Genomic DNA, 20,976 nt, shown 5'->3' with positions numbered 1-20,976 from the left:
TGTTCCCTGTACTGCTGCAGGGTTGTGGGGAGAACCAGCACTTCTCTTCCTGCCCCACTGCCCGGTGCTGAGGTGAGGGGCTGCTACAGCACAAGCCCTTGAGGTACCCAGAGCTGAGCATCACACTCCCTGCTCACAGCCCTGGTGACCACGGCTGAGCCGTCCCACCCCACACCCCCACACCTCTTCTTTGGTTCTTCAGAAGGCCATGGCATATTGTTGCCTCTGATGTGGTGGATCAGTGCTGACAGCATCTGACAGGCTCAGTCTGCCAAAATACTGACTGGCCCAACAGATTTTCCCAGTTGACTCCTATTCCAGCTGTCTTGCTGATTTTCTCTCCCTCTTTCAGCACAGCTAGCCTGCAGTCACCATCAGAAAAATGACACAGACGACATTTGGGCAGTCAGCTCGTATCAGGAGCATGAATTTCATCAAATTCTGTTTGCTGACATTCAATCACTTGTCACCAAGCAGGCACCAGGCACTCGTATGTCACGGTCACCTCCCATCGCCAGCCCTGTCACTCGCACGCCCGTGCCCCGCTCGTGTAAATGCTCACTTCCATGTTGGATCTTTGCTGAGAGACTGGAGGGTGCCTCAGGGCTGCTGGCGGTGAGCTGGGGCCCTGCTGTTGCTCAGTACTGGGAATGTTCTGATGGCACCAGTCAGCCCAGTCTTCCAGAAACAGGAGCATTTTTCCGGCAGGCTCGGCAGCCGCGGCGATGGGCGTCGCTCCTGCTGCCCCCCACGTGCTGCTCCCACCGTCCCCACGGACACTCCAGGGTGTGCATCGCACCCTGGGGTGCTCAGAAGCTGGGACTGAGCAGCTTTGTGAGCACTGAGGTAAGGGAGGAACCCAGCACAGGTGGGAGAACCACTGCTTGGGGTGGGGATGGAAGCCCCTGATGTCCCTTGGGTCAGCAATGGGAAATGGGCACAGCTTTTCCAGAGGAGAACAAATGCCTCTGGAGCTGTGGTGGGGCAGGACATGGTCATGCTGTGCTTACATCAGTGAGTGCCCTGAATCAAAGTGGCCACGGTGGGAGGCCCCATTGGATTTGCTAAAAAAAAAAAAAAAGGGGGTTAAAAATTGGGAATAAATGCCAATGGGTGAAGCTGCTTCCTCTGAGCACGGTGTGTTAACTGAAGGACATGGACTCTCTCTAGGGAATCCAAGTTACTGCCAGCCTGAACCACAAAGCCTGTCTCCAGGAAGAACCTTCAAAGCACCAATTCCCCCGATTTTTGGCCATGTTGAATCCCAGGGCAGGGCAGGGCAGGGCAATAGTCTCGTTGGCTGCTGCACCTGCAGCTGCTGCAGGTTGTGGCATTTGGCATCAACACCCTCCATAAGGCTCCCACTCTTGCCTGCCATCAGCCTGCACCTGGAATGGTGCAGACAGAGAAAGGATTTTCAGGCTAAGCTGGGACTGTGACAGCCATGCCCTAATCAGCATCTGCCTGAAAGTGCCTCTGCTCCAAGGGACAAGTTTCCAGATCTCCAAATGTCCCCTCACCTCACATGCCATACAGGCAGCTCCCTGTATGTGTGCCTGGCTCCTCCATGTGCCCCATCTGCGCACTGACCACAGTGATGGCCAGAGGGCAAACAACCCATCTCTGCCTCTTCCCTCATTCCTCTACCTGTGAACCCCTTGCTGTTCACACCACACCCACCCACCCAGAGGGTCTGACAAGGGGGGATGCATGTGGGAAAGGCCCTCAGGCCCCTACAGCATCCCAGAACTCTCATTTTATTTTTCCAGCTACCCAGGAAAGCAGGAGAGGGCATTGCAGTTCTCAGCTGAGCAAGTGCAGCTTTGCAAGGAGTGAGTCCAAGGCCACCAAAAGTCTCAACCTTTCCCACCAAAAGCTCTGGGAATGGTCACAAAGAATGATAGAATCATAGAATGATTTGGGTTGGAAGGGACCTTAAAGTTCATCTTGTTTCAACCCTGTCCATGGACAGGGACACCTTCCACTAGCCCAGGCTGCTCCAAGCCCTGTCCAGCCTGGCCCTGGCTGGAATTACCATGACCACATCTTTAAGAGGGATGTGTCACCCCCAGAGCAGCCCCAGGGCAGCTGTCAGTGGGAACAGACCTACAGTATAAGTTGGGACAAGCGAAGCTCAGAACTTCCCCAGCCTAAGGGGCAAATAAACAAGTGTGAATGGCACAATGAGGGCTGTGTCTGCTGGCACAATGCAGAATTGCCATGTATTATTTTCACGTTGCCAATAAATAATTGCCTTTATGTAGAACAAAAAAAGTCAAAACAATATTCAGTGCTGCTGGAGATGTAAAACTAATCCTTAAAAAGGCACTTATGGCTGCAGGGGGCCACTGTATAACTCTGTCCTTACCTCCTCACCCTTGCCAGCTGTTCTCAGCTTTCCCAGGTGCTTTCTGGGATGACAATTGCAAACCTGAGTCCAAACTCCAAACAAATTTGACTGTAAAACAGTTTTTAAAAAAAATTACAACAACTGTATGGTGGTTACACAAAGATCTTGCAAAATGGAGAAGGGTTGTGTTCAGATGAGATAAAAATGATGGTTAAAACTTGCCTGGCCTTGACAAAGCAATCTTTAACTTTGCATCTAAACTTACTGTGAAATTTGAGAATAGATATAAAAGAGTCTGACCTTGTGGCACTGGGAAAATAGAGGTTCCTGGTAGTGGCCAGGCTTGCCAGGAACACCCCAAGGAATGCACAGGGATGTGCCAGGTGAGCTGCTGCCCTCAGAGCTGGTCCAGACCCTGGCTCTGATGCTGGATACGGCACTAGTCACTGATACAACCCCCACCACCCCAGGCTGGCAGGGCTGGCACTGCAGCCAGACACCTCCAGTGGCACTGCCCGCAGCTGCTGGGCTGTGTGAGGGTTCCCAGCCCAGGACTGGTGGCTGCCACAGTGAAGAGGGGGGCAGGGGAAGGTGGCAGCTCAGTCTGCCTGTGCTGCAGAGTCACTGTCCTGCCCAGGGCAGGCTGCACAGCAGCACTGGTGAGCCCAGTGGTGCACATGGTGTGGACAGGCCAGGCAACACCACATCATACTCACACCTCTGACCCCATAGGCAGGGCCAGCAGGCAGTGCCAGACCTACCTAATGCTGACCATCACACCTCAGGAGGTGTGAGGGGCAGCAGGGAGGGCACAGGGTCCTCAGTGCCTTCTCATCCTCAGTTCCCACACACCAGCATCTGCCCAGGATGCCAATCCCCCTCCATCTCTGCAGTACAAGGTGGGCATGGACAGTGGCTGTCAGGGCACTGTCAGGCACCAGCACGGACACACAGCAAACCAGACTGGGGGGGTAGCCAAGAGTTGTCTCTTATTGTTCTCCAGCCCTGGCCGGTGCCACCCACTGCCAGCTCATTACAGCGTGGCTGAGAGCACAGGCCACGTGTGCATCGACAGCCAGAGGAGCCCCAACCAGTTGGAGCCACCCTGTGTTCTGAACAGTTTAAAATGGAAGAGAAAATAAGAGGATAACCTTGAAATCAAATGGGTTTGTATTTAGCAAACTGATTATTTATTTTCCTGCGCTATGGACACCTCTGCCCCCATCAAAGCCAAGATGTTAAATTTTCACAGTGTATTATAAATCATGTACAAAAAGGAGAAAAGCAGTGACTCGTGTTGTGTGAAGAGACACGTCTTGAGGGAACAAAATAAACCCAGACCCAGAGCGTAGGCTCGGTGCTTTAGGCAGTTCCCTCTCAGTTCATAAGTGCATCATGGATTCAAACTCGTCGATCCGCTGTTTGGTGTTTCCTTTCCGGATCCTCCGGTAGGAGATTGTGTTGTATCTGGAATAGCTGTGTCTGGAGATGTCGTTCTTTTTGCCCAGGCTGGGCTGCTCACCCGGTTTCTCCAGCGGGGAGTTGCAGCCGGCACTGGCCGGGGCAGGCGGCTCCTTGTCGCTGTCCCTCTGCTGCAGGCGGGACACCTCGCTCTCCTTCTTGATTTCAATCACCTGAACTTCGTCTTCTTCGGTGTCCTCCTCCTCCTCCTCCTGGGCCGCATTCCCTGTGGGGTCAGCCGTGGCTGCCGGGCTCTCCCCGTCGGGGCCGGCTGCTGTGCCCGGCTCGGCGGGCAGCCCCGCTGTGCCACCCGGCCCTGCGGGACACGGAGGGGGCAGGTGAGGAGGGGTCGGCAGCCTGCGGGGCCCCGTCCGGAGGGGTCTGGGCGTGACTCACCAGCTCCTGCCCCAAAGCCCCCGGCCCCCGGAGGTGAGCGGAGACCTGCACCACCAGACTGGGCTACTTTCCTTATGCCTCTCTCTGTTCTACCCTCCTTCCCACCAAGAGGAGAGGAAGAAGAAGGAGAAGGGGAAAGGGAAGCAAAAAGGGAAGGGGAAGGGGCAGGGGTAGTGGAAGGGAGCCATTCTGCAGGCAGTGGGAAGCTGTGCCCCTGGGACGTGTCCCTCCCTCGGCGGTGGCCGCCCCGGCTGCGATGCCATCTCCCTTTTGTCCTGTTTGGCACGTCCCTGCGGTAATGATGCTTTAGTGTCGCAACAAATGGTCTATTCAACATTTTGCCTGTGGGGTCCAAAGTATTAATTAGACTAAATTGGTTGGGTACTAAAAAGCTGCCTGCAATTTCGAGATAAAGTGCTTGTGGTTGCGGGGCGGGTGCGGGGGAGCCTTGTGAGATCCTTTGATAGGTTTTATTGTGTGCTCCTAAAGCAGCACAGCTGGAATATGGTTATCAGCTCTAAGTGGGAAAGGCTCCACCATGATTCACCTCCTCACAGTCTAGGCAGTTGCTATGAAATATTAATTTGCCCATAACAATATTCAGATATTTTTCCTTTTCTTAATGAAAGCAGTTTCTCTTTGCAGGGTACAGCCTGTCCCTCTTTTAGAGCCACCATCAAAGCTCAGGGGAGACCATTTCTAGCAGCCTCCAGCCCAGTGCCCTTGTCCCACCACTGCCAAAGCCAAGACAGACAGGAGCCCATGGGTGGGAGACACAGAAAGGAGTAATGCACAGAAAGGAGCCCCCCTCAGAGAAACACGACTTTCCTCCTCTCGTAACCCTCCATAAAATACTTCTCCTTTTGGAGGAGTGGCTGCAGTTTGCACAATGTAATTAAATATATTCATCTATGTATATAGGCAGTAAGTTGTAACTCAGGACCAGGGTGGGCTCACTGCAGGACGTGGCTGAGGGTCCAGCCTTGGCTCCCATTGATTTCTACCATTTTCATCCAGAAATGAGCAGAGCAAAACCCAGGAGCAAATGTTCAGGAGAACAATTTTCTGCAGATAACCCCAATGGAATCAAGCACTTAATAAATCAGGTAGGAAAAGATTTTGGATTTTGAGGCCACTGGCAGCCTCCCGAGGTTCTCCTCTGAGCATGGAGCAGAAGATGGAGCATCTCCCAACCTTATGAAGCTGTTGGGGATCTCCTGGTCAAAGACCCCACAGTGCTCTGACAGCCCGTGGTCATGGAGATATGCAATACCTTGGGAAGAAAGAAACTAGCTGTGGTTTCTAAGGTGCAGCAGCTCCAGGCATTAGAAATTAGTCACTGCTCTCTGAAATAGAAAGATCTGACCCAATTAAAAAAGATTAATGACCACCTGTATCCACTGACTTTGAAGGCTACTCTTTGCTACACGTCAGGGAAACCCCGGATCAGGCGGCATTTTCCATTACCTTCCCCTGATCCCTGACCGTCGGTGCCCGTGTCCTGGATATCCGCTGGTCTCTGCTGTAGCGTCCCATCCTTCTCTCGCTTTTCTTTGGGAAACACAAAGCACAAGACATGGGCTGATGGACAAATTAGTGACGATAATCAGGTTTTAATGGTTGCAGATTGTCAGATTTTCAGAGCAGATTTAGAAATTTCTCATTTTTTTTAGTTACAAAATCGTCCCTCAAACGTGTCCCAGGAATTACTCCGAGTCACTGTTACAGCTACCGTAGGTCAGGAATTTTCACTAACAGACATAGCACATCCCGTTATTCATGATAGAAAAAGACAGAGCTTTTCTCTCCCAGAACTTAGAGACAGGCAGCCCCATACGGTACCTTGGCATCGCTTCTCTGCAGCAAAATCCCCCGGAGTGATGTCCTCCGACAATGAATTTCTATTTTCCTCCAGATTTTCCTGTCCAGGTGGAGCATCAGGGCTCTTCTCCGCGTTTGCATATGGGACCGTCCCAAGAGATTTTGCTCTGTCACCGCTCGCACCGATGGCCTGGAGCGGCCCGTCCTCCGGGGGAACGCTCCCGTTGCACGCCGGCATGGTGGGTGCTGCGGGCATGGTGGGTGCTGCGGGCGTGGTGGGTGCTGCGGGCATGGGGGGTGCTGCGGGCATGGGGGGTGCTGCGGGCACTTCTTCGGTCATGCTTCGGGCCGTGCCGTGTCCTGCCAAGCCGTGCCGTGCCCACCGACTGGGGCCAAGCACTGCGGGGGCCCCGCTGCTGCGCCCCGGGGTGGGGAGCGCTCTCCTCACCCCTTTGCCCCGGGGGTCTGTCCCGCTGCCCGAGTGGTCCAGGCGCGTCTCCTGTGCCGGGGCCGCGGCCGCACCATCCGCTGTGCCCGGGGCTTGCCAGCCCAATCACCACCTCCCTCTCCGCTGAGGCTCTGCCCGTTGCATAATTAAATGCACCATTATAATTTACATAAACAAACAATCTGAAGCAAGAAAGCTTTTGTGCTGGCCTGGAGAGCGGGGCTGCGGGCATGTCAGCCCCGCGGGAATAAACAGGAGTTTGTGCTCTGGGCACAATGGCCCTTTGTGTCCCCGCTGGTCACAGGGACGGCCATTGTTCCGACCCCTAATCCCCGGAGGGTGACCACCTTCCCCAGCGCCGCTGCCACCTAACCCGCTTAACATTCCCCATCGGGTTTGTGCCGATGGACCTCGCCGTGCTGCCAGGAGCACAATGGGAGCATTCTGCCCTGCCGGGGGACAGCCCGGACGGACGGACGGACGGGCACATGCCCCGCACACGGCGAGATGCCACACTCTGCCCCACGCCATGGACAGGCAGCACTGCCCAGAGAGGCTGTGGCTGCCCCGTCCCTGCAAGTGCCCGAGGCCAGGTTGGACGGGGCTTGGAGCAACCTGGGCTGGTGGGAGGTGACCCTGCCCATGGGTGGGACGAGATGGGCTTATGGTCCCTTCCCACCCAAACCATTCCAGGATTCCATGGCTCTGTCAGTAACTATCACTCGGCCCTAAGGCTGGCAGGAGTGAGAGGACAGCGTTTTGCAGAGGGAAGCAGGAGGATCACCCGAGCAGCACAGGGACATTTCTGACCACAGCTGAACTCATCTCAACCCTGGTGCCCAAAGCCAGGTTTATGTAAGAGTGTAATCTCCTGCTGTGAATGACATTCTGTGTTTGTACACTACAACATTTCTGATATCTTTGGACTTTAGGGCTTGGAAATCCTCTTGTGAAGTTCAACCCTTGATTAGAAATGGACCCAAAGCCTTTCCACTGGTTTTATTCATCTGTGAGTTTGTATCTTTAAATCAACAACTTTTCTTTATTGTTTTAAAATGAGCTTGGTGTAATTGATTTATAAAATCCATCCTTTGCTGGCAACATTTGTCCAAGAAAAAATGGATGATGAGGTTTGAAAGTGAGTTGACAACATGCAGCAGTTGGTGCCCTCAGGAGAGGCTGAGTACCCAGCAAGGTCTGATGGCTGGAGGGGAGAAGATGCTTTCTGTTATCACAGAATCACTGAATCATTTATGTCGGAAAGGCCCTCTCAGACCATCGAGTCCAACCATTCCCCCAGCACTGCCAAGACCACCACTGACCCATGTGCCCAAGTGCCACACTTACATAGCTTTTAAATCCCTCCAGGGATGGGGAGACTCCACCACTGCCCTGGGCAGCTGTGCCAGGGCTGAACAACTTTTCCCAAGAAATTTTCCCTAATATATAACATGAACCTCCTCTTGTGCAACCTGGGACTGTGTCCTCTCGTCCTGTCCCTTGTTCCCCACGAGCAGAGCCTGACTCCCATCTGGCTCCACCCTCCTGCCAGGGAGTTATAAAGATCTTATATATACAACAATTTTTAATTTTTTTATCAAGCTATTTTCCTATCCCCGACTTCTTGAGTGTAGAAAGATATTAAAAGAATTTTAGGTATTCCCTGGCAGCTCTTGAGTCACCTTTTCCAGAGGAGTGCCCCTTGCTTGAGGCACCATTTGCATCAATCACAGAAAGCATCTTCCCTGCGACCTTCACCACAGGAAGTTTCCATTCCAGCTATCCTTTGCTGCAATCTCAGACACAGTGCCTGGGCTTCCAGAGGCATCAGGGCACAGCAGGGATCTGACTGTCAGTGAGGAAAATGATGAGAGCCGCAGCAATTCCCAGTCATTCCAGAAAGAGGAAGGGGCCACCATGGCACAGTGTTGGTGGAGTGCCCATGTCAGAGGGTTTGCAGGAAGGGATCTTTAAGGTCCCTTCCAACCCAAACCATTCAAGGGGCAGGGTGTTGGCAGAGCTCTGTAGGTTCCTCTGTCATCTACTCTCTGCTCCCCAGTTCCTGCTCCAGCCACAGGTTTCCAGGAGCAGCTCATGCACAAGCTGAGCAGCTCAGGGAGCATTTGGACCCTACCCAGGTCCCAGAGCAGCTCTAGAGCAGAAGCCCCATACCCAAGGTCACCATGGGATATGCCCCCCAACAGTCAGGGCAGGATGGCAGGCACAGTGTTACTGGAACACCTGTGACATGCTACTGTGGATTATGTCAACAAGCTACCTCCAAGCATCTGGACTGCATGACCTTAGAGATCCTTTCTGACATAAATTATACTGTGACTGTGCTTTTCATTCTGTCAACAAGATAAATACCTTATGTGTATGAAGAAACATACCTTGGGATTCCTCTTCTACAGAAAATTTCAGAATTTTAACTTTTCCTCCAGGGAGGAACTGAGAGGAAAGGTGGGAACTCAGGTATCTCCCTGGCAGAGCTGTTGCCCTGACACTTCTCTGGCCGTGCTGGCATCAGTGGAGAGCTGCAGAATGGGCAGTGGGATTCCAGGAACACCTGGAGAGTGATGCTGCAAGGACACACTGGTTACAGAGCACGGGAACCCACAGAACAACTCAAGTTTTGACAGTGTCAAAGCAAACAGCTGCTGTGTTCACCCTGGGAAGAGCTGTGCAAGGAGACAATGGGATCGCCACCAATGGGATGACTGGGGAGGGAAGGGCAGCCCAGCCTGTGTGAACACATTTCTGAGGCAGGTTGTCCTCCCCAGATTGTCCCCAGGACCTGAGGGGCCACTGTCATACCCAGGTTAGCCCAGGGACAGATAGCCTGGAGCTGCTGGGATGCCACAGCAATCCCAGCAGGATTGGAGAAGGAAAAAGCAGCTGTGGGCTCCTCCCACCGCAGACAGTTCTTTGTACACAGCTGGGCAAAGCCACCTCTGGAGGGCAGGGAAACATGCCTTTTGCACACACCTGAGGGGCTGGATTTCTGCCTCTTTGAGCTTTTTTAGAAAAGGTGAAGCTTTTAGTCTTGCCTGTCTGGTGTGGCACAGCAGAGCAGGAGCAGCCAGTCTGAGCCAGGAGCACAGCAACACATTCCATGCTCTGACTATGGATAAGGGGTGACTCCCCTTTGCCTTGCAGTGCTGGTGGGGCAAACTGAGCCTCCCAAAATACCCACGTGTGTGATCTGCTCAGAGCTGAGAGAGCTGGGTACAAACAGCTGCTGCCACACAGGAACACAGACCAGCAGCTCTGGGGGAAAGGGAGCACTGGGTGAGGCTGCAGGAAGCAGTGGAGCAGGATGGTACACAGGGGGCAGGACCCACCATCCCTGGCCATGGAGCAGGATGGCACACAGGGGGCAGGACCCACCATCCCTGGCCATGGAGCAGGATGGCACACAGGGAGCAGGATCCACCATCCCTGACCATGGAGCAGGATGGCACACAGGGAGCAGGATCCACCATCCCTGGCCATGGAGCAGGATGGCACACAGGGGGCAGGATCCACCATCCCTGACCATGGAGCAGGATGGCACACAGGGGGCAGGATCCACCATCCCTGGCCATGGAGCAGGATGGTGCATGTTAGGCAGGGACCCAGTGGGAGGGTCTGGACACTGGGCAAGACCCAGTTGAGCAGTTAAGCACCCTTACAACGTCAGTCTCTGTAGCATTCAGCAAATTAATTAAAATTTTCAGATTAAAAAGGAATAATATTGTTCAGAGCACATGCACTTCCCTCTGCAGCAAACTTGCATTGTCCCCTTTGCCCACAGAGGATAAGAAGAGGAAAGGCAATCCCTTGGCAGTTTGAAACAAGAAGAAAAAAGTTCCCTCACCAAACCCTCCAGCACCCCCATGATCAGTGAGATCTCCACTGCTGCAGGTCGAGAGCACTTCAAGTCCCAACCCCAAGTCCTGGCACCACCATGCCATGCTGCCTGTACTCCCCAACTCCTCCTGCCCCACTCCCAGGAGGCAGAGGAGGATACTCCTTAAGTCCTCTGTGCAAGGAGAAATACAATTTTCCAGAGCTGTTGCAGACTCTCTGAGCACTTTGGTTGGCCTGTGAGCTGTGTCCTGCCCCCCCAGGCTGGGGCCCTGCAGGGCTCAGCACCCTCACAGGCGCCTGTCACCCACATCCTGTTTGTGATCACAGCCATGAATGTGTCACACTGTCATCTTGTCTCACCCAAAGTGTGCTCTCACCACTGCTGGGAGGCCCTCGTTTGTTTGGTCTCTCAGGCTGGTTGGGTGTCCAGGCTCATCCAGCCCTTCCACACTCTCAGCAAGTGCATGTCTCCCAAGGTGGGGCAAATTAACCTTCCAATCCAGAGGAATCACAGCTTCAGGCTGTAAAGCTTCAATATCTTAAGGTCCCTTTCTCAGAGCTACTGCTGTTCATTCTCTTTGGGCACTACAATAACCCTCACCAGATCTACAGAGGTTATTGCAGGGTTTGTACAACAGCTGCCAGGAGAGGCAAAACCCCCATTCCAGAACGTCCCTGCCCGTGGTCTCTGCCTGCTCAGCTCCATCCTCTTCCCAACAGGACTCTATCACTGCTTTTAGTAGAAGCACTTGCTTTATTAAAGACCTTTGGAAGACACTGACTCCAATAATAGGAAATAAATAGCTATCCATTTCAGATTCAATTAAAAATGGTTATTAACGCTAAAGTTCACTGAGAGAGTTCATCACATTTTGGAGTCACTCATTTTCCACGATAATCAAGAGGTCCACAGCATGCTTGGATTAAAAATGAAAATAATTGAAGCCCCAGACCTGTGTAATTCTCAGCAGTGCTGTTGTCTGGAGGGGTGCCCTGCCGTGCCACCTCCCTTCACCCGCAGAGTGCCCGGGATGAGTGGCTGTCTCGGTCCCACGTGCAGAGCCCAGACATCGAGGGTGACACGTGTGACATCACACCCGACTTTCTTCCTCTTCCACCGCCCGGTGAAACCCTGGAATGAATTTCAAAAGATGCTTCCGGACACTGGCTCTCCTGCTCTTCCGCGGGAGGGTCCCAAAACTGCTGGAGTAGCTGCTGCTCTCCCAGAGCGGGGACATGGAGCCGCTGCTGGCCAGGCTGATGCTGCGGTTCCTGCGCAGGGAGCGCCTCCCGCCAGCGCCGTCCCCGTCCCGGGGGAACACACAGTCCTCATCCAGGCTGGACTGGCGGCTCAGGCTCTCTGCAGCCGAGTCCTCGAAGGCGCTGCCCTGGGAGAAGCTGTCCTCGCTGCCCACCGTCATGGAGCTCAGCCGGCTGCGGGAGCTGCTCTCGCTGGAGAAGCGGGGCTTGGGCGCAAAGAGGGGTCCTGGGGAGCTGCAGCCCCCGCACGGGCTGGGCTCCTCCAGCTGCAGCGCGCCCAGCACAGCGTTGTCATTCACCTCCCCTGGAAGCAGGAGCCAGAGAGCAGCGTTAGGCACCCACACCCCCTCATGGCCAGGAGCGGGACGCCCGTGCCGGGGCAGCACCGGGAAGAGTCATGCCCAACCTCTTGGCACAGGGAGCAGCCCCTTTCCACGCGGGAAGCTCTTTCTGGCTGTGGGGTGGTCCCTGCGTCTCACATGCAGAATCAAACCAGCCCCCTGGGCAGCACATAAAAACCCCAACCAAACCTCTGCCTTGGTAAGCCCAAAATATGAATAGAAAAAAGTTTTGCCGCCCACATAAACTGATTTTCTAGGACTGGTGCGAAGACACCTTGGTCTGCATTAGCCAAGCAGCATCACAGTTCATTACTGTCAGGACAAAAGCACTCCCAGAGCCAGCCCCACGCCCTCATTAGGAGGGGGAAAGGAAGCGAATGCCAAGGTTGCCGAGTGCTGTTTCCGGCGGGGCAGCGCTGGGTGCCCCAGCCAGGACATACCGTGCAGCAAGCGCCGCTCCCGGGCCAGCAGCGCCCGCAGCTCCCCCCACCGCTGGTGCAGCGCTTGCTGTGGACAAGGAAGAGGCTGTCACTTCACGGAAGCACAGGGCACTTGTCAAGAAAACAGAGTTTCTTAAAAAGTGCAGGTCACCCACAGGAAACACTTGGTGTGTCTCGGTTTTACTGACACAATTTTCCCAGAGTTTAGCACATTTCTTGCAGAAAACATGAGTCTGCTCCTGTTCAGGGTGCTCTGGCTGAGGCACTGGCCATGTCTAATCTGGAAAGGAGCAGCCTGAAACCCAGAGAGCATGCAGCCCACCTTGACAGGTGTGGAAATGCCAGCACCCCTCCACAGCCTTCCCCAGCTGCAGAGACCCCACTGGGAATGGGCACCCTGCTCCTCTTCCCTGGGTTCCACAGCTCTCCCCAGCTCCAGACCCCCACTTGGAACTGACAGCCCACTCTTCCTCCATGGGTCCTGCAGCGTGGTGTGGGGATGGCACAGCCAGACCCCCCTGCCCTGCACTGGGAACCCACCACCCCGAGCACCCTCACAGCCTCCCAGTGCCTTGAGCCATCCAACACTGAGCAGTTTCTCTTCCCTCTGTGCAAGGTCAGCTCTTGATGCACAATAAACCGTGGCAGAGTTGATTGAAAACACCCACCAAACAGGTGAGGCTGTGCCTGGAGACAGTCACAGGAGGCTCCTCCCCACCAACCCGACCAACCCCATCCAGCTGGACATTCCCACACCCAAACTGGCCGGGCTAAGCTCACCTGGGCAGTCATGGGATTGTAGCCACATTTCTTTTCTATTCCCATTTAGGAAAAATAATATCACAGGGGCTAGGCTGGGGGTGCTGGGGGTGCTGGGGGGGCTGGCTGCAGGGGACCCATGGGTGTCAGCCCCTGCCAGCACCCCCAGTCCCACAGACACCCACCCGACTCCACTGGCAGTAACAGACCTCTGCATTCAACAAGGGGCTAACTAATTAATCATGTTACCTTGAGTGCCTGCAGCTTGGTCTCCAGCTCCATTTTCCGCAGGAACAAGGCCCCATTGACTGTCTCTAACCTGTGGAGAACAGGTGACACTGACCCCAAAGTGCAAAGACTCTGCCCAGCCCAGCCCAGCCCTCTGGAATTTCTGCCTCAGACAGCACAGGGCTGTGGGATAGCACAAGGAGCTCTCCCAGCTTCAGCAGGAGAGGATATTAAGTCAAACCCCACGTGAAGGAGGAACAGCCACCTCAAGTAGTTTCCTGAAGACTTTATCAAGTCCACTATCTGCTTGTGACCAAACCCCTCGATGTTCATGCCGTTGATGCTGACAAGGATGTCGCCTGTTGGAGACACACAGAGGCCAAAATGAGCATCCACAGCCCATGCACATCTTCCACCTGCTCCACATAACAGTGATGGGGAGAAAGGAGGGTAAGGCCTCCCATGATTGGAAAACACGTGGATATTTACCAGCCTGAAGGCCAGAGAGATGGGCAGGACTTTCCTCTTGGATTCTGCAGATGCAAGTGCACACCTCCAGGGAGAAATCATTTTGATTTGGAAACTTAACAGTCTGTTAATACCAAAGGGACAGAGTTAGCAATATTGAGGTCATGGAAACCGTTTAAAATTCAATAGTCTTTTACACTTTTTCAATGAGAGGGCTTTGATGAGCCCTAAGATGTTATAACACAACAATTAGAAATGCATTTGTATGGCAGAGAACAGCAGATACCTGACAGGTGCCTGTACACCATGTTTGCACAAAAACCAAACTAGTTTTAAAGCAAGTTTGTTGTTCAGTATCAAAAATTCAGGAACTTTAACCAAGAATATGTGTCAGCATAACTGGGGGTGGCTTTCTGGTGGGTGTTTTGTGTTCCCAGCCATGGGAAGATGACAGGGTGGACCTGGGGCTTTTCAAGAGATTGACTCCTCCTCATGGGGAATGCCGTGCAGAGCCAGTTGCTGCTGCTGCCAGAGAGCTCAGTTTGCAATGGGAGCCAAAACCAAAGAAGAATTTAACCTACTTTTGCTCTCCTGGTCTCTGGAACTCATCATCCACACACATCCTCCCACTCCTCAAAGTGCTTTTTGTTCTTGGCTTACATATTTAAATATACATCAAGTAACTCTATAAATCCCTGGTGTGGTTTTTGGTGCTGATGTGAATTTAGAGAAATGCAAAAGAAGGTGCCACAGCCCCCCCCCGGATCTTACAATGGCAGGAAACCTCCTCTGGTGACATGCAAACACCTCGGCACATCTGCCCCAGCACCAGGCTCAGCTTCCTGAAAACCTGCCACTGCCACCTCCTGCCCAGACTGAACAACTCCCGTTGGATTCCCAGTATTTCCAGTCCGTGTGGAACAAAGGGATGGAGACTGGGTGAGTTCAGAGCTCCTCTGGCCAAATCCCCCCGAGGCAGCATTCCAGCTCCTGGACCAGCACTGAGACTTCTGGTTAAACTGAGAGCACCGAGTGAAGCCTGAGCTCCCTGCAGATAAAGATCTAAAGTTTCACATCATCTTATTCTGCTTTGCCTAAATTTAACTCATAGCAACGAAACTGCAGCTTCTAAAGAATGGTTATCCTCAGTGTCAGCTGCTGCCTCTCCATGGCCTGGACTTTCCATCAAGTGCTCACTCCAAATGTGCGTTCAGGAAGAAAATGTGCCAAGAACAATTATTTTTAATCAGAATGTCACTTACAATGAAAATCTGCTCTGGCAATTTACACAAAAGCCCAATAATCGACTCAATTATCCTCCCTTCTGAAAGGTCTCCTCTGTTCACGAGCCGAGCCCTGACCCCCTCATTAGTCTCAGACCCAAGCTGGGCAAAGTTAAGCTTTTCCTAATACTGATTTCACTGAAAATGCTGTTTCTCTTTGTGAGAGCACTTTGAGGTGCCCTGCTGCTGGCAGGCAGCTCCCACTGCTCCCAAACTGCATCCCTTTATTCCTGGGATCATTTTAGATACAGCCAGGATTTTAGTAGGTCTGCTGATCTAGAAAGTCACATTTCTCACAAAAACCCAAGGAATAAAAATCACCTGATGCTCCTGATAAAATTCTGCTTTTCCTACCTGATGATTTACTGACTTCTACATTGAATAGAATCTCTTCCTATATGGTCTGCCCCCCAAAAAAAGTTATGCTTAGCAGTTATTTATTGAAATTATACCAATATTTCACCTCTTTAAAAGTACATACCTCTCTATGCATGTTAAAGGAGGTGGCACAAAGCCAGTATAAGGTAATTTTTGAAGAGAGTTTTTGATCTCTCCCATTTTATATGACAATATTCTCATATACAATTCTCCCAAAAATATTAATTTATGGAGGTAACAAGGCACTGCCATTGCCCCTTATCTGGATTTGGATGGGATTTCTCCTACATTCAACACTCTGACTTGTGAGAGTGCCAGAAATTCTTATCTGTGACCTTTGCTATGAAAAAATCCTTGGAAAAAATCCCAGTTCTACATCACTGCTGTAAGCTCTTCAAATTCCACAGGATCTGACAGTCGCTTTCCTCTGCTCTGGGCTGCCTCAACCTGGTTTTAAGGATGTGACACTTTAGACTCTGCACCACATTTTGGTTTTAATGAATCAATTTGTCATTTAAGTCTTACCTGGATTTCAAACCCAAATGTCTCTTTATCTTCTTTCAATATAGCAACGAGGTGTCTGTAGGAGGAACACACAGAGTTCCCTGTGAACACGGAGTGCTGTGCTTGGTGCACCTGCATTTCCAACCAAAACCATCGTGTCCCCACCACCATCCCTCCCTGTGCCTCTGGGGTGTCCCCTCACTGTCCCCCTGATGGTGCAGTGGTGGTGCTGCATCTTTCCTTACTCCAACTAACTCAGACTAAAGGTCACCTGCACGTCCCAGCTGCTGGGTACCACTCTCTGCCTTGCACCCTGATTCCACTGGAGCTGGGAAGATTCCCAGGACACGTTTCATGCAGAATAAGCCAATAGCAGTGATTGTAGAGTCATAGAACATACCTTTGTGGCTTGGAGGAGTCATCTGAGGAGCTGGATCTGGCTAAGGTGAGCTGTGACCAGAAACGGGAGAGGACAGGGGTCAGTAGGTCTGTGGCCCCTGGGGGCACACAGCTAAAATCAGCAGTCTGGAGAAAAACTAAAACCAGCTGGTGGCATCTCACCAGCACCTTGAACCAACACAGCCACTGCCTCAGTCAAACCAGAGCTTGAACTTTCCAACCCAGAGGAAAAGCCCCTGGGGGTCAAAGCCACCCATCAGGTGCTGGCACTGAGCTCAGCACCCAGATCAGGTCTCTGTTATGCCAAGAGCTCACCTCATTTTTGTATCTCTAAAAATCTGTGAGCATTTATGGACTGAGCTCCTGCCAAGAGAGGCATAAAGTGCCTGCAAGTGCAGGTGAGTGCAGACAGTGAGCTCTGCAGGGTCTCAGGGCAGCTGCACAGCATTCCCAGCCAGACATGGACATCCAGGATCCCACTTCAGGCACTACCTGGAGAGGTCTCTGGGAAAGGCCAGGATTGATTCTTCCCATAAAAGTGAACCATGAATAAGGAATTACATTATCAGTGAAAGGTTTGTAGCTGATACAGCCAATGTCTTGGGTTTCAGCTGGATAAAATGATGTTACAGAGTGATCTCCTACAGAAACAGCGACTTCGTGGATGTGCATTTACTTGCTGAGGAACAAGGAGAGGAGGGAGAGGCCACGTGTGTAAGAACCCATTGCAGGGAAGGTGGGAGGGCTCACAACAGGGGCACACCAGGACGATGGAGCCCTGAGCTGGGAACGGTCCCTGCAGGGCATCCTTGGTTCTGATGTGTGTTGTAACTCAGCTTTACCAGCCACAGCCACATCACAGCCATCACTGGCAGCCTCCCCCTGCCACCAACCACTGACACGGACAGGTCACACCAAGAAGGACAAGTCACACTGATGGTGGCTCTGCCACAGCAAGGGCAGCTCCACCATGGCCATGGGAGCTGGTGCCATTCAGCAGCAGCATTCCCAAGACTGTCCTGGCTCTGGCTTTCCCTTCTCTCCCCACACTGTACCAAGAAAAGGATTAAGTGCATTTCTGTGGCTGAAAAAAGTGAAACATTAAGCACTATTTTTCTGATCATAATTTCAGACTATAATGTGTGTCAAACACTTTCTATTCAGGCTTCTTCATGTCAGACAAACAGTCCAGAGCTGGAACTGCTCAGCTGATGTTTTCCAGCCTCTGCAGGACATGGGAATCCCAGGACAGGCAGCAGCAATATGGTGCTCTATGCTGTACTGGGGGAAAGGTCCAGTGAAAGACACATCCCCAGCAGCCCCGACAGTTGTACAGAAACACTCCCAAATCCAGATGGAAATAGGTCATGGTGGGCTCTTTCTGCCAGAGTTGCAAAGCAGAGGCAGCAGCCAGGCCACTAGATTGAGGGAAATGCACATTTAAGGGAACACCCAGGCAGCACGAGCCCCTCTGGCTCCCAGCACAGCTGGAAATGGAGAAGGAGCAGAGCCAGGCTGGATCTTGGCCACTGCTGCCCTTCACATCCCAAGCCCCACGGGCAGAACACTCTGTCACTCGCTGCTCACAGAGCCTCCCACACTGCCAGTGCTGCAAAGACTCCATCACCATCCCCAAAACCAGCCCAGCCAATGCCACCCAGCAGTCACCCCTCATCACCCAAAACCAGGGGCCACAGGGAGCCCCCACGGTCCCTCCTGGGCACTGGGACACACAGAGGTGTGAGCAGCTCTCGGGGCAGGAGGAGCCCCAGCCTCCTGTGGCCAGCCCAGCCCATACCTGCTTGCGCCCGCGGGGCAGCGTCCCCACCATGCTGGCCAGGTGCTGGATCCTCCTGCTGTCCATGGGCAGCGCCTGCTCCCCGTCGGGGCTGGCGCCTGGGGGGCTGGCACTGTGGTTCTGCTGCAGGAGCCGCCTCAGGGCCATGGCAAAGGGGCTCAGAGTGGCAGCAGGGCCATGGCGAGGGGGCTCAGAGGGGCAGCAGGGCCATGGCGAGGGGGCTCAGAGCAGCACTGCTGAGCACTGCGCCATGGGCACCGAACTGCACCCGCTGCCACCAAGAAGTTTGAGAGCGGAAAGGCCGCCACGTGACCTGTGGTTTAGGTGCACGTTACACAAATCCCTCTTAGCAGAGCCCCAGGCTCTCGGTGTGCCTTGTGCTCACAGGGGAGTTAAGAATTAGGCTTGGCAGTTACAGAAATCTGCTTAATTTTTCCATTCCTGCACACAACAATTCTCACCACCAGCTGCTGCTTTGCCAGGATTTGTCCTCATGGCCTTGCCTGCCTCAGGCACTCATCTGAACTCAACCTGCTTATTCTCTGACTTGCTCGGCATTCCTGGCATCCCTAGAATCACCTTCTGGCAAAGATGGGGAAAATAACACTGCCTTTGGCTAATGGTGTCAGTGCAGGACTTCCAGATCTGGAGGGGGAAATGAGAGCTGAAGGCCAAGAGCAGGATCTGAAAAAGTGGCAGAGTGAGGTCAGGTCACAGTGAGGAGCAAGGACTTACACACAGCCAGTCTGGGGACACACCAAAGTCAGCTCAGGGGCTGTAGGAAGGGACACAGGGGGTTCTCACAGCAGAGCTCAGACACACCACAGTAGCTCTGCAGCAACAGCTTTAGACATCTGTTCTTCACCTCCGAGTTTCCTGGGGGATCCCCTCTGGATTAAAGGGCAGGAAATAGGTGTTTAAAAAGCACTGCAGGAGATGGGGAAAGCTCTCTCTTTTTTCCTTTGGGAAGTAGCTGTACCCCAGAGTGGCATCTCCTCACTTGCCAGAGCACGCTGAGCAATGTGCGGAACGGTGACTCAAAGCCTCTTCCCCTTTTCCTGCTTACGATCACTCCGGTGAGCACTTTGGTAACAAACAAAGCGCATTTCGGTTCCTCTGTCAGCTCTCTGACGTTCCTGAAACCCAGTGACTCATCTGTAAACAGGCTGAGGGCAGAAACAAATGAAACCTCCCAGCAGATCACCAAGCAGGACCTCGGTGTGAGCTGCCCCAGCAGCCCCGAGTGCCCCCTGTGCTGCCCTGTGACCCACACCAGCCACGCACCCCACATTCCCAACAGGCACCCCACAGCCCCGGCAGGGTCCCACACCCTCAGCAGGCACCCCACACCTTGGCAGGCACCCCACACCTCGGCAGGCACCCCACATCCCCAGCAGGCACCCCACACCTCGGCAGGCACCCCACACCTTGGCAGGCACCCCACACCTTGGCAGGCACCCCACACCTCAGCAGGCACCCCACAGCCCTGGCAGGCACCCCACACCTCGGCAGGCACCCCACACCTTGGCAGGCACCCCACACCTCAGCAGGCACCCCACAGCCCTGGCAGGCACCCCACACCTCGGCAGGCACCCCACAGCCCTGGCAGGCACCCCACACCTCGGCAGGCACCCCACATCCCCAGCAGGCACCCCACATCTCGGCACACACCCTCCATCCCCCCAGCCGGGCTCAGAGCCTGTATGGGGCCGAGCCAGGGGCAGAGGGGGCACAGGGCAGACCCCGCTGCCCACGGCAGTGGCTCACTCGTGTCCGTGGAGCTGACAGGGGTGCCCTGGCCCAGCCTCCTCCCCAGCACGCAGCTCACTCTGGATCAGGGCTCGAATGATGCGACACCTTCCATTAGACCAGGTTGCTCCATGCCTGGTGCGACCTGACCTTGAACACTTCCAGGGAAGGAACATCCACAGCTCCAAAGCTGCTGTGCCTGCAGCGGGTCTGCTCACACTCACCTTACTGGGACAGAAGGAAGGAGCAAAGGGTCATCTCTGCAGGATACAAACCCTCAGGGATTCAGGAGTTGGCTCCTCTCCTTTGCTACCAGCTGTGCACCGATGGCTCCTGGGGAGTTGGTTTACCCAGGAACAAGAAAACAAAGAATTATCCCCTTTCTCTTTCAAACTCAAACCCTCCATCAAGTGATTTCTCATGATCTGCTGCCCCCGAGCTGGGATGAAGCAGCCAGGGCACAGCACCCACAAACACCCAGCTGGATTACAGGGGCAGCTGTTCCCCCATCCTGGTGGGCTGGAAAAGGGTTTCTCTGGGGAAGAAGGAGTTTCTGAGGCTGCTGAAAGCGCAGCGCTGCTCTCCCGGCACAGCGGTGGCCAGGGGAGGGCAGCCGATGTTCACCCATGAGCCACCGGCTGCTGCTCTTCCATGGGGATCTGCTCCGGACCCCCGACTGCCTGGCCACAACCACACCTGCACAGCCAGCACCGTGGCAATGACACCCTCCTGGAGATGTGCGGGGACCAGAGTGAGAGTTCACAAGCAATTGCTGTAATACAATGGTCCGTTTAAGAAAAAAATAAAAGCCCACAGTTTCCTTCAAAAGCCACAGAAGTTTCTTGGGTCACAACATGGCAGATTTCATTTTGATATGCCTGAAATTCAAATAAAATCTGATGTAAATCCCCGGATCATGGCTCCATCAGGAGAATTTTCAAGCACAAAGACTCTAGTACTGAGGTGCTCAGGGTGAGCAGGTCCCACTCAGGTTTACACCACTGAAAACCTCAATAGCTGGAAGAACAAAATGCAGAGAGT

The 20,976-nt window shown here is 53.5% G+C and overlaps 2 protein-coding genes across 8 annotated transcripts; both read right to left on the bottom strand.

Moving 5' to 3' along the window:
* Nucleotides 1-3,533: 3,533 nt before the first annotated feature.
* ERMN (ermin) lies at nt 3,534-6,580 on the bottom strand. The gene is made up of 3 exons (XM_071562403.1): nt 6,050-6,580; nt 5,675-5,758; nt 3,534-4,127 (listed from the first exon to the last, which is right to left on the bottom strand). The coding sequence occupies exons 1-3, from the start codon at nt 6,366-6,368 to the stop codon at nt 3,733-3,735; spliced, it is 798 nt and encodes a 265-aa protein (XP_071418504.1). The 5' UTR covers nt 6,369-6,580; the 3' UTR covers nt 3,534-3,732.
* A 3,920-nt stretch (nt 6,581-10,500) lies between these two features.
* Nucleotides 10,501-20,710, bottom strand: CYTIP (cytohesin 1 interacting protein). Of its 7 annotated transcripts, none has more exons than XM_071562513.1 (10): nt 20,160-20,710; nt 18,383-19,322; nt 18,187-18,350; nt 16,390-16,439; nt 16,011-16,065; nt 13,846-13,948; nt 13,622-13,715; nt 13,378-13,447; nt 12,370-12,436; nt 10,505-11,892 (listed from the first exon to the last, which is right to left on the bottom strand). In XM_071562513.1, the coding sequence occupies exons 3-10, from the start codon at nt 18,331-18,333 to the stop codon at nt 11,420-11,422; spliced, it is 1,059 nt and encodes a 352-aa protein (XP_071418614.1). In that variant the 5' UTR covers nt 18,334-18,350; nt 18,383-19,322; nt 20,160-20,710; the 3' UTR covers nt 10,505-11,419. The 7 variants fall into 7 exon arrangements, with proteins under 7 accessions (XP_071418612.1, XP_071418618.1, XP_071418614.1 ...); XM_071562514.1 differs by having other exon boundaries at nt 18,187-19,076; nt 19,166-19,322; XM_071562516.1 differs by having other exon boundaries at nt 18,187-19,076; nt 19,187-19,322.
* Between the last annotated feature and the right edge of the window lie 266 nt (nt 20,711-20,976).

The sequence above is a fragment of the Pithys albifrons genome, chromosome 8 (assembly GCF_047495875.1).
Source record: "Pithys albifrons albifrons isolate INPA30051 chromosome 8, PitAlb_v1, whole genome shotgun sequence".
In the NCBI taxonomy this organism is placed as follows: domain Eukaryota; kingdom Metazoa; phylum Chordata; class Aves; order Passeriformes; family Thamnophilidae; genus Pithys; species Pithys albifrons.
The sequence above is the reverse complement of the archived record's forward strand: the minus strand, read 5'-3'. Positions and strand labels throughout refer to the sequence as shown.